Source organism: Petaurus breviceps, unplaced genomic scaffold (assembly GCF_028583685.1).
Source record: "Petaurus breviceps papuanus isolate PSGF00001 unplaced genomic scaffold, PetGlider_PUasm1.0 90537, whole genome shotgun sequence".
Classification (NCBI taxonomy): Eukaryota; Metazoa; Chordata; class Mammalia; order Diprotodontia; family Petauridae; genus Petaurus; species Petaurus breviceps.
The window spans coordinates 920,826-933,063 of NW_027187271.1; the positions used below are offsets into that span (position 1 = coordinate 920,826).

The 12,238-nt window shown below is 40.7% G+C and overlaps 1 protein-coding gene across 1 annotated transcript; it reads right to left on the reverse strand.

The window, feature by feature from the left end:
- Positions 1-711: 711 nt before the first annotated feature.
- SERPINE1 (serpin family E member 1) lies at positions 712-11,476 on the reverse strand. The gene is made up of 9 exons (XM_069063231.1): positions 11,148-11,476; positions 10,141-10,406; positions 9,288-9,521; positions 5,306-5,500; positions 4,638-4,836; positions 2,573-2,673; positions 2,346-2,432; positions 1,355-1,438; positions 712-1,010 (listed from the first exon to the last, which is right to left on the reverse strand). Exons 2-9 carry the CDS (start codon positions 10,403-10,405, stop codon positions 973-975), a joined length of 1,203 nt encoding a protein of 400 aa, XP_068919332.1. The 5' UTR covers position 10,406; positions 11,148-11,476; the 3' UTR covers positions 712-972.
- Between the last annotated feature and the right edge of the window lie 762 nt (positions 11,477-12,238).

Genomic DNA, 12,238 nt, shown 5'->3' on the forward strand with positions numbered 1-12,238 from the left:
TTTCCTAATGAACTCTGTAAATTATTCGAGGGCAATGGAGCCTCATTGATATTCTTTCCTACATAGAAGCAGAATAAGTGCAAAGTAACAATAACAATACTTGAATATATTAAATCTTCCTTGACATCTGTCACACACACACATACACACACACGCATGTGCACACACACAGTTTAAGTAAACATACAATATTCACACATACTATGCTAATGCTTCTCCTGTTCCCAGAAAATAAAATTGGAGAAGATCCACTCATATTTATCTGGCCCTTCTTCCTCTCCTCCCCCAGAACAAAAAGGGTGAGAAGAGCAAAAGATCGGCTTCTCTGAGTAAGCCAATTGCTTAGAGTCCAAGGGAATCTTTAAATCCTGTTTACTGTGCCAAGGTAGTCATGGTGCTGTCTGGGGAGTTCTTTTGCCCATCCTTAGAATCCTCTTTTTTGAAGGGGAGGACAGTCAATATCCAGTTAGAACAGCATTGAAGGGTATCATTTCTACTGACCTCCTCTGGTCTGGTGCCAGCCTCCTCAACAGTGGTAGACAATAGAAGAGTGAAGGCAACATGACTGGGAAGCAGATAGCTTCTACCAAGAACGAAAGCTCCCAGCAGTCTTCTCGTTGTTTGTTTTTCCTTTTCAGGGTCTTAGTGGGAACCAGGGGACAGGGGGCTGACCAAACAGAAGCAGATGTCTGAGTGATCCTGCAAGTCTTAACCATCTGGGGGCCCTCTTGGAAACTGCTTTAGTAGCTGCCTCCCCCATTATGGGAGGAAAGGGTACTCCTAGAGCCCGTGTGTGAGAGGCCAAGACCTGAGGGTAAGATTTTAAAAGGGAAAAGTGTTTGTTTTGTTTTGTTTTTTTCTAGAAAGAAAAGTGGGATAAAAAGTTATTTCTTCAGAGAGTCTTTTTTGTATATGTCACTTTCTAGTTTTCTTCCAAATGAGCATTGCTTTTCCCAAAGAGAAGACCTGATCTCAGGGTTCCATCACTTGTCCCATGAAAAGAATTGTTCCTAGAAAAGATAAAAAGAATTGTAGAATTTTAGAACCAAAAGGCACCGTACAGATCATTTAGTCCAACTTTGTCCTTTAATTGATAATGAGGCTTAGAATGAATAACTTGTCTATTGACTGACATCTAACTGGTAGAACTGAGAGTAGAGCTCAGACTCTGATTACCAGTCTAACACTCTTCCGCTTTATAATGCCTCACCTAGTAGGAAGATAAATGTAAATGAGTGGTGGCTAAGGATAACTTTTCTTAGAAACTCCCCAAGAACAGAGATAGTCTTTTTGAGTCTGTGCCCAAGGCAGGATGGAACAACCTTCAGCGTTATAGTATTTTTTAATCCCTCACCTGTGGGGTTGTGCCTGACTACAAAGAGGAAGGGTCTGTCCATGATGATCTCCTGGGGAGCCATTCGAGCAGAGACAACAATGGCTGGAAGAGAAAAACCAAAACAAGCCTCTTAAAGCATTAGAACAAAGAGTTGCAACCGAGACCGATAATTGGTCTATCTGGTTTATTATTCTACCTTGATAAATGGTTTTGGGAGAAGGTCTAGGTTTTCCTCCCACCCCCAAAACCCCAAACCCAGCAACCTTAAACAATTAGGTTTATTCCCACGACATATCCTGGTTTCTCTTAACCTATTATTATCTGTGATCCAAAGACTCTTTTTGAAATAACATATTATCAATCTGTACCATGTCTTGGGGTTCATAGGATTATGGATCTAGAGCTAGAAGGTATATTATAGGTTATCTAGTACAACTCTCTCATTTTATAGGTGAAAAAGTTAAGGGTGATTAAGTGACTTGTCCAAGGTCACATAGGGGATAAACATCTAAAGTGGGATTTGAATCTAGGTCCTCTGACTAAAGAATCGTTTTTCTTTTCCTTTTTTCCCCTTTGTTTCCCAGCTTCCACATACTTACTACCCACTGCTTAAAAGCTAGTCTTTTGGAGACTTTTCAATAAACCAGGGTCCTACAGAAGTTACGGAGGGAAGAAGTCAGGTCCTGGGGAAAGCAGGACCCCCACTTTTAGAGAGAGAAATGTGATGGAAGAAAGTCTTGGGAAATGTGTGAATGAGAGCTGTTTCCTTCTTTGAACAGGGAAGGAACTAATTTGTAAAGAGAGGAGTACCCTGAACTGAGAAATAAATTTAGTCCACACTGAGATGGATTTGGGAGACTAGGCCACACCCTAACTCATCCTAGGGGAACGAGGGGTTAGTTAACTGGTTCCTATATCTTTGGAGTGAACCTTCTCTTCAGTGCCTGGAGTTTATTTCAAGAACTGCCCCACTTGGCCCTGCCCTCATTTCTGGCTGAGCCAGCCTTACCAGTAGTTGAGGATGCCACAGTACCACTCTCATTCACCTCAATCTTCACCTTTTGTAAGGCCTGGGACACATAGAGTATTTCTTGATCTAAGATAGAAATAGATATAAGGACCAGTCAGCCCATTTTCTGTATGATGCTTTCCCTAATCCCTTCTTCACATTCACAGATGATTTAAGTTCCCAGAGGTAGGGAGAAGAACCAAGACAATGCATAGAGGATTCCTTACCAGAAAGTCTAGTGAAATCTGCCAGCCCTGGCCTGAACATGTCCTTCATCCCCAAGTTCTCCAGAGGCCTTTTCAGGTCAGCTTCACTCTCCAAGGAGAACCTGCAAAATCAGAGGATTTAGCTCAAGTTCAGGACACACAAGGTTCTAAGTTCTGAGCTGGTGCTCTTTCCAGAAACCTTGTTCTTAAACAATCCATTGTCATCATTACCAAGATATAGTATAGAACTTGTTGAAGGAGTGGAGAGTGAGATATTTATTTGTTTGTAGGGTCTATTTATCTAAGTTAGAGGTGGATTTCTGGTATTGATGAGTCTCTTAATCCAATATGAATTTTTAAAGCACATCACTATTCTGGGTACTGAGAATAGGAACATGAGGACAAAGGCAGAACAGTCCCTGCCTTCAAGGAACCTATATTTTACCAGGGGGAAGCAACATGGGACACATTATATTGTATTATAGAAGGAGGCAGTGGAGAGGTGATAAAAAGTGTTATAAGAAAAGTCTGAGGTAGGAGAGGGCACCAACAAATATGTGAGCTACTCCTTGAAGAAAGACAGATATTCTGAAAGGTAGAGATGAGGAAGGAGGGCATTCCAAATAGAAGGGTTAGCTTGTAGGGATACGCAGCTACTAGAAGGAGATAGACTGTTGAGTTGGAATAAGAGTGCATGAAGAGGAATAATGTGAGACAAAGATGGAAAGGTGGGTGAGAGCCAGATTATGGAAGGAAACCACCAAAAATTTTTGACCACGATGGTGACATGTTCATACTGTTGCTTTCATTATGTTATTTTGGCATCTAGGGGAAGGATGGATTTGAGAACTGAAGTTGGGGAAACAGATTAATTAGGAGACTATGACAATAGTCTTGAAGAAGGGTGATGAAAGCCTTGGTGGAAGGGTGTTAGATGTGGGAGATGCTGTGGAGGTAGAGTTAATGTGACTTTGCAACTGGAGTGAAGGAAAAGTAAAAGTCAGAAATTTCCCAAGATTATAAATATGGGTTCCACTAGAAACCTGTTGGTGCCCTGAACACAAATAAGAGTTTAGAGGAGGAATAAATTTAGAGGAAAGGAGAATTAGATATGGTTTGTGCATGTTGAATTTGAAATGCTGAATGAACATGCAAGTGAGAGATGTCTAGCAGGCATTTAGAAAATATAGGACTAGAGTTCTGGAGATAAATTATGTAGATAAATATATAGGTTTGGAAGTCATGGCCAATGATTGATCCCTTTCCTCAAATAAGCCAGAAATGTTGGCATTGTCTTACCTAGTCTGGTTGGGAGTCAAGGGCAAATTCTTGTGAAAGGACATCTCAGAAAAAAAATTTCGTTTGTAGATTTTGTTTTCTAGAGTCAGTCATGAAGAGAGCTCAAGCAGGGAGGCTTTTGAGCTCTTCAGTTCTCACCAGGACATGACTGATTGCCACAATTTTTGTTTTTTAAAAAAAGAAGGAAAAAAAAAGAAAAGCAGAAAAAAGTCTGTCAGCTATTGAAAGCATCTGAAAAAGTGGGACAGACACAGGGAGAGGTTTCCCTGGAGTTCTGAAATTACCTAACCTCAGCCTCAATCACCTCCTCTTCCCTCTTTAGATTTATAAATTTGCTTTATTAACTGTCTCTGTCTCTGTCTCTCTCTGTCACACACACACACACACACACACACACACACACACACACACACCCTTTAAAATTTTCAAGAGTTGGAGAAATCTTAAAAAAAATTGATGGACTAGACATGCCCCACCTTCAGTCTCCCACTACAGATTTCTATTTTCTTGTGACTGGCTCTTATTTTGTGTGTTGGGGGCAAGAGACAAGAGGCAAGTTCCAATAGCTTCTTTTCTCTCTACACCTCACCAAAAGCAAAGGGGAGGGACTGTTTTTAATCTATTACAAAGCACCAGAAATTTTTATTGGAGTCACAGAGTCCAGGGAAGCACTAGTAGATTAGGAAGTCACAAGACAATCCTGAATTTATCTTGAGGGCCGGGAGAGTTTACCAAGAACTGATACAGATGTTAAAGATGGGAGGGAGACAAGGTTGGTAGGACTTACTTGGGCAGAACCAGGAGACGGGGCAGTTTGGTCATATTGCCTTTCCATTGACTGATAAGCTGAGCATCTAAGATGTTGGTGAGGGCAGAGAGGGGTACCTCCTTTTCATAGGGGGCAGCAATGAACATGCTGAGGGTGTCTCCATGATAGGGCAGTTCCACAATATCATAGTAATGCCCACTGGGGGTCAAGAACTCAGCTAGAAAGAACAAGAAAATTACATGGGAGAAAAGGTCTACTGATGATAAAAATAGTCATTACAATTCAACCCTATCCTAGGAGAGGATCTCTCCACTTTCCCCCATCCTTAAAGTTTCTTATATACATTCCTGGAATTCATTTTTAAGTTTCTTTCATTTTCTATGCCCTCCCTCCTTCCTACTCTTTTTGCCTACCATCAGCTTGTACCATCACAGTATCTTTAGATTTCAGCTGTCTCTTAGCCTTTTTATTTTTCCCTCCCTTCCCACCTTCTCGCCTAATTATAGCCTGATATGCTATCTATCTTTCAATACTATCTATCCAGACCTTCCCACCCTCCATCCTCACTGGAGCAAGATGTTCTGGGTGCAAAAAACTCCTTTTGAATGAGAGAAAGAGAGACAGTGGTGGAGAAGATGATGGAATTATTCAGCCTTGGAGAAAAAAAGAGGAGCGCTTGCACTTACTGCAACTGAACTTGTTGGTCTGGGCCATCATGAGCACAGAAGCAGTACTTCCATCAGATTTGTGGAAGAGGCGATGGTGGGTGCCCCTGGTTGGAAAAGGCAGCTTCCACTGGCCTTTGAAGTAGAGTGCATTGACCAACACTATTCTGGTCAACTGGTCCACAGCTCCCTCTCCCAACAAATTGCTGATCATGCCTAAATGGAAAGGCAAGAGAAAATTTGATAGGAAGCTAAAATTTCATTTCTCTGTGTTAATTGTTTCTCCCTAGTCTTCGGTTCTCTACTGGATATATTTGGAGAGACACCAGGACTATAGAAACTCAGAGCTGGAAGGGTTCTCAGAGGTCATCCAAGCCAATCTCTACCTATCCAGGAATCCCCTTCACAACCTCCTCCACAAGTGGTCTTCTGGGCTTTTGTTGAACACTGCTAGTGAATGGGAATGCACTATCTCCTGCACAGATGATGCCACTTTTGGCAAGCTCTAATAATTAGGAAGTTTTTCTTTCCAATAAACCTAATAAAATTCATGCAATTTCTACTCATTGTTCCTCCTCTCATTCTGGTTTCTGGGGCCAAGTAGGACAGGTCTAATCTATCTTCTACATTTGAAGACAGTTTTCATATTCCTCTTATATCTTCTCTTCTCCAGGAATAAGCCGAGTTCTTTGAATTGATCCTCATATGGCATGATGTTGAGGCCTTTTACCATCCTTTTTTTTTTTTTTACCATACCTTCTTTTGGACATAGTTCTTCAATGTCTTTCCTAAAATTGGTCCCCAGAACTTAATATAATACCTCAGATGTGATCTGATCAAGGCAGAGTACAATGGGACCATCACCTCCCTCATTCTGGATGTATTGATTAGAAAATATTTTTTAAAAGTACTGTTTTAGGCTGCAGTCTGCCAGAAATAATTTTATTTAATATAAAATTAATCTATGCCTAACCCATTATAGGCTGCACGAAGTCTATTTAAAGGGATATTTCAAAAGAATAGTCTAAGGCCATCCTGGAAACAATCAGACAATTTAGAAAAAGAAGATCTGTACAAACTCCTTAGTCAACATCTATAGCCTTTTTCACCCCTTAGGGAGAAAAATTAAGACTTAATTTTACTTTTTTACAGCCTCTATTAGCCATTCTAGAAAATCTTGATCTTCTATAAAGCTTGTTTTTGTGGGGGGTTTTTGTGACTAATTCTACCTTACCTGGCCCCAGTGTTTGGAATAATATGCTTGAGAAAAGGGGAAAATTAGTATTAATTGATGCAGTTGCAGTTGAATGTTGAACAAATGGTTGAACATTTGTCTTTAATAGGCCAACAGTAATATTGTATTTCAGTATTATTGTACCTGCCTCATCCATCAAACAAGCATATAAAATCGAGAAGCCAGGCCAAGACAAATTTTAACGAAGTGGCCCAGTGAATAGAAGAGTGGCCTTGGAGTCAAAGAAGCCTGATTTCAAATTGTGAGAGACACTTAGTAGCTGGTGACCCTGGCCAAGCTCCCTGATTGCTTTTGGTCTTAGTTTTCTTATCCGTAAAATATGGATAGTGATAGTACTTACTTTACTAGCTTGGAGTGAGGGTTAGGTGCTTCATTAATTTTTATGCTATATAATTGTTAGCTATTAAAATAAAGTGGGCCACTTACTTGTTGGATCTTTTTTCTTTTGTTATCTTACAAGTTGATTCTTTCCAAGTAACTAAATGATGAACATATTCTTGTTATAGCATGTGTACTCATGTGTGTGTTTATGATGAATGAAAGTTTACCCTGCCACAAAAGTGGCCTCCAAAACAGTCATAAGGGGAACTGCTGAAAGACCTTTGTAACCAAATTACTGTTAATACCAAACTGCTGAAAGCTAGTCTTCAATATTGAGTTAATATATTCCACTCCAAATGAATCTTTGCTTCTAAGACAGCTTGAGGCAAAAAGTAGCAAAAGACTATGCTAGTAACTTCTCCTATGTCCAGAGAAGATGTGCCACATCAGAGCAAACAGACTATATCTTGTTATATAGTGTGCCTACCATCTCCAGGGCAAATTCCAGTGAATGCCTTTCTAGAAAGAACTGTGGAAGGTTTAACTGAAAATGTGAGCTGTATTGTCACATTGGAGCAACTAGCTGCATTTATTATTATGAACTTTTGTCTGTTAATTCTTACCTTGCTGGCTACAAATGAATTCTTTAAGAAAGTATTTATTAAGTATCCATCCTGGTGTGCAAAATTTCTATAAGGTATTATGAATAAATTGTTGCACTTGGTGACCATATGCATTTTTTATAATTATGTTACTGCATTTTGTAAAGTAATAAATCTAGCCATGGTACTTGGTATTGGTGATGTGAGAAAACAGAGAGCTCCACAGTTTGGACAATTAAAGTATTGTATTTTGTTATTGATTAGCATGTTTAAAATTGAGACCCTATAATTATTGTATATAGGATATGCTTCAAATTATACATATTAAAAGCCTCTTTTTTAGTTTCTCTAGGAATATTAAGAAATGATATTTCTCTAGCTAGCCTATGCCCTTTCCAGACTTTTTCCTTTAGCAACATTGAAAAAAACAAAAGCTAGGCTTTCCTAGGAAATGGAAAAAAGGATGATAATCAAATTTAAATTTTGTCTTTCTCACCACTTAATGTGATTTTCTCAATGATCCACCTAAGGACAGTGTTCTCTTTCATTCAAGGTCAAGATTACTGACCTCAGGTATCAATGTTAAAATATTGACTTCTTTTCAGTCTTTAAAGGGAGTGGTCTAGGTTGGAACTGAATGGCGACTTCTGGAATTTTAACTCCAAACTTGATTTTAATATGATTTTTCCTCATTTAAGATTCCTATAAATGTTACTTCAGATCATCTTGGGGCAGAGAGTCATGTCTATACCATTTTGGATATCTTTCTTTCCAAGCTAGAAACTTGGATATAGATTAATGTTAAACTAAATAAAAATTATTTCCAGCAGATTTGACTTTAAACTGCAGAGTACATTCTTAGTATTATTATTTTTCTTTGAAAAATACTATCCTTCTCATAATGTAGTTTCAAATTGCATTGGCCTTTTTGTTTGTCAGACCAGATTTCAGTTGTCTGTCTGGGAGTCTGAAGTGGATCAATTTATCCTTCACCTCTATCTTCTACTATGCAATCTTTTATCTTTTTTTTTTTTTAAGCAATTGGGGTTAAGTAACTTGCTCAAGGTTACATAGCCAGTTATTTTGTGTGGGTGCCAAGTATCTGAGACCAGAACCTATCCTGGGTCTCCCAATGCCGGGGCTGGCGCTCATACTCACTGCACAACCTGGCCATCCTGAATCTTTTATCTTTAGCATTACAAAAAGTAGTGGGGAAAGCTCTCAAAACCATTATACATTTCTAGTCTCCTGTCCTTGTAAAGATAAAAATTTTTCATAAGAGTCACTCCCATTGGGTAGATCTCAAGACTACTGCCTTGTGTGCTGTTTTGTGTTTTGCCATACTTAGTTTTGGTTTTTGTTTCATTCATTTGTTCATTCATCCAGTAAGCTTTCATTAAGCACCTACTTTATGTTAGGCACTGGGGCTATGAAGGACTACCTCAGATACCATTTTGTAGCTGTTCTTAGAGTCAGTGCACGAGGAGACAAAGTTGTTTTTTTTTTTTTTTAAAGCAGTCGGGGTTAAGTAACTTGCTCAAGATTACACGGCCACTTATTTCTGGGTGTGGTGCTAAGTATCTGAGCCCGGATTTGATCCCAAGGGCATCCCGACACTGGAGCCGGTGCTCTTACTCGCTGTGCTACCTGGCCGCCCCAAGGAGACAAAGTTTTAATAAAATTAACTAATATTTCTTTGTCTCTTGACTGACTTTAAATACCGCCACAAGGAAGAATTAAGATATTTAGCTTATTTTAGATTTGCTTTTGTTGCAAGTCCCCGAAGTAGTTTAAAAAAGACCTCTACTTTTCCTGGCCTTCTTACCTTTTGTGTGCTTCTCTACCCAGTCATTCACAATGAACCGGGCCCTCTCTTCCTCGGTGAAGTCCACCTGCTTGACCATGCTCCGGAATACCTTGAAGAAGTAGGGCATAAAGCCCTGGACAAGTTCTAGATCACGCTGGATGAAGATGGCATTGGCTGTACTGAATTCATCTTTGTTCCAAGGTGCCATGAGCTCCTTGTAGAGTTTTCGGAGAGCGGGAGCCAGACCTTTTTCTAGACAGTGGCAAGAAAGAGAAGACACATAAAGCTCATAGAGTCAGAGGTTTCCTTAGGATGGTTGGATCCTGCCACAGACAGACCAACCCCCAACCCTTTTCAGATCAAACATCTCTCTTCTCATAAACTCCATGGAAGGAGATTTCATACCCTTCCTTAATTGCTAATCACTTCTCTATTGCTATCCCTGTCTCACTTCATCAGATGTACAACCCTTTTGTAGCATCCATGGTTGGCCCTGGATTTTCTTCTGAAGTTCCTGCTTAAGTTGGAAAGACCCAAACTTGCCCTGAGATCAATCAAAGTTTAGGTTCTGGTGAATGGTGTCAGAGAAAGCTGCTGTAGTCTCTGTATCTTAGCAACACATGAGTTTATACTGGCCAGCTGATGTGTGAGTCTTCCTTTGGTCTAGGTGAATATTATGTAATATTGTGTAATAATATTATATAATAGCATCCAAAATACCTTCTATATTACATAAGTCAGCCAGATTATTTTACTGATGAGGAAGTGGAAGTTCAGAGACATTAAGTCACTTGCTCAAGTACACACAGGTGATTCCTCCACCCCCCCCCCCGCCCTTTCCCTTTCATGCCCTCCCAGGAAGATCTTCTACCTTCAATGCTGTATTCCATTGCAGCTTGGATCTGCTCCCTGGTATTTCCTCCACTTGTCAGTTGCAGCATAGCCAGCACTGAGGCTACTCCATAGGGTGAGAAGACCACATTGCTATCCCCAGAAGTTTGGACCACTTCCCGAAACACCTTCATCCCGAAGTCTGTGACCATTTGGGCTACCTGGGGGTTGTGTTGAGGCAAAGAATCCCCTACATCAAGTATGAGGACCAAGGAGAGGCAGGCAAAGGCCCTGGAGAACTGCATCCTAGAATAGGGAAAAGACAAGATGAAAAATCTAATGAAATCTCTGGAGAAGGAGAAGAGACTTGGCAGAACTGTGGAACACTGAAGCCAGAGATGGGACAAAGGAAGAGTCTTTCTTCTTTGTTGCTAGCATAAGGACAGAGAGGAGGGTGGTGGTCTGAGCAGAACAAGATAGTCTGACCCATCTGAGAAATTCAAGGGATGGGCACCTAGACACTTCTCTTACTATGGCTGATTCTTGATCCCTTCTAAGCTCCCAAGTTGCTCTGATTTCAACTGCTCATGGACCTTGATTCTTTGAGAAACTTGGAGAAGGGCTTCTATTCACAGCCTTCCTCCCTCTGGTCTATACACCTAGAGAATAAATTACATGAATTTCACTTTCTCAATAACTTTTTTGAGAAGTTGGGAAAATAAGAAGGCTTTTTTTTTTCTTCTTTTTGGCCAAGAGAGAAAACAAATATTCGAGTGAAGTGATGGGGAACTCAGGATGTGGGAGGCAGGAAGGATTGGCTCATATAGTTCAATGCCTGGCTCCTTGCTCCAGATTCTGGCAACCAATCTTTTCTTCCCCATCAGTACTGCCCAGGTCATTCTATTAGATGGTGTTCTCTGCTCCTCAACCCATAAAGCTAAGGGGGAAAACAGCTAATGGTTTTGGTATCTGGGACGAGGAGACAGGGAGGGCAGTTTCTGTTTTGCCTTAAAAAAGGGAAATGGAAGCACATGAACTCTCCCTTACCTGAACGTTTTTCAAAAATCTCTTGTTGGAATGGGTGATGGTTGCTGTTGTTGACTTCCCTCAACTTCTTGTCTAGCTGTGGCTGTGGAAGCCTGTGTAGAACAGGAACTGGGGGAGTTTCTGAGTGGAGCAGTTGTTCAGGAGATGTGACTGCTCTCCTCAGTCTTGTGGACTATTCTCTTTATAACCCCTCCAGGCAGGAAGTCTGATGAACTCATCCAAGGGCCTCCCCACCCACTTTCCCAAGGTTCTGGAAATCTGCCCAGACACCAAGAGTCTGGCACTTCACCACTCCAGACTTGAGGAGGAGTGTGTGTGTGTGTGTGTGTGTGTGTGTGTGCGTGTGTGCATGTGAGTTTGCACATGTGTGTCTAAGTCTATGTGTAAGTTTATGTGTTTCTAAGGCTTTAAAGAGGAAGTGCTTTCCTTAGCTTGATAGAATGCCACCCCTGAGACCCAATCCCCACATTTTGTCTCTTCTCTTCAGTCCTCTCTTCTTTGGCCCTATGCCACTCTGTCCCCAGCAGTGCTGGCTAGTTAGAGATGCCTGGAATTCTTGATGACTTTACTCAGTATCCAGGTTAAACACGACAAAGGCAGTTCAATCTTTTTTGCTTTTCCTAAGTCAGAGAGGGCTAGCAATTAAATTGCAAAATAAGCTAGGGTCATTGGGCTAAAGATTTAGAGTTGGAAGGTCATTTGGTCCAATGCCCTCATTTTATAGATGAGGAAATGGGGTCAGAGAGACTTGCCCTGCACAGGGGAAATAAGTGGTAGAGAGTTTAGAAATGAGTGCAGGCCTTCTGACTCTAAATCCTAAAGTCTTTCCACTATAATTGGAGGTCCTGATACATCCCAACTACTCTCCACCTCAATCTACCTTCAGGGAAGGCTTTCATCCTCTGTATTATGGACAGCTAGATGGCACAGTGTATAGAATGCCAGGCCTGTAGTCAGGAAGATTTGAGTTCAAATCCAGCCTCAGACACTTACTAGCCGTGTGACACTGGGCAAGTCATTTAACCCTGTTTACCTCAGTTTCCTTATCTGTAAAATGAACTAGAGAAGGAAATAGCAAACCACTCTAGTAT

Coding starts and splice junctions, on each gene's coding strand:
- SERPINE1 (XM_069063231.1), bottom strand. CDS start 10,405: ATGCAGTTCTCCAGGGCCTTTGCCTGCCTCTCCTTGGTCCTCATACTT. Junction 2,674..4,637: donor CGTCTCCTGGTTCTGCCCAA/GTAAGTCCTACC, acceptor CTGATTTTGCAG/GTTCTCCTTGGAGAGTGAAG. Junction 1,439..2,345: donor TGTGGCATCCTCAACTACTG/GTAAGGCTGGCT, acceptor TTTCTCTTCCAG/CCATTGTTGTCTCTGCTCGA.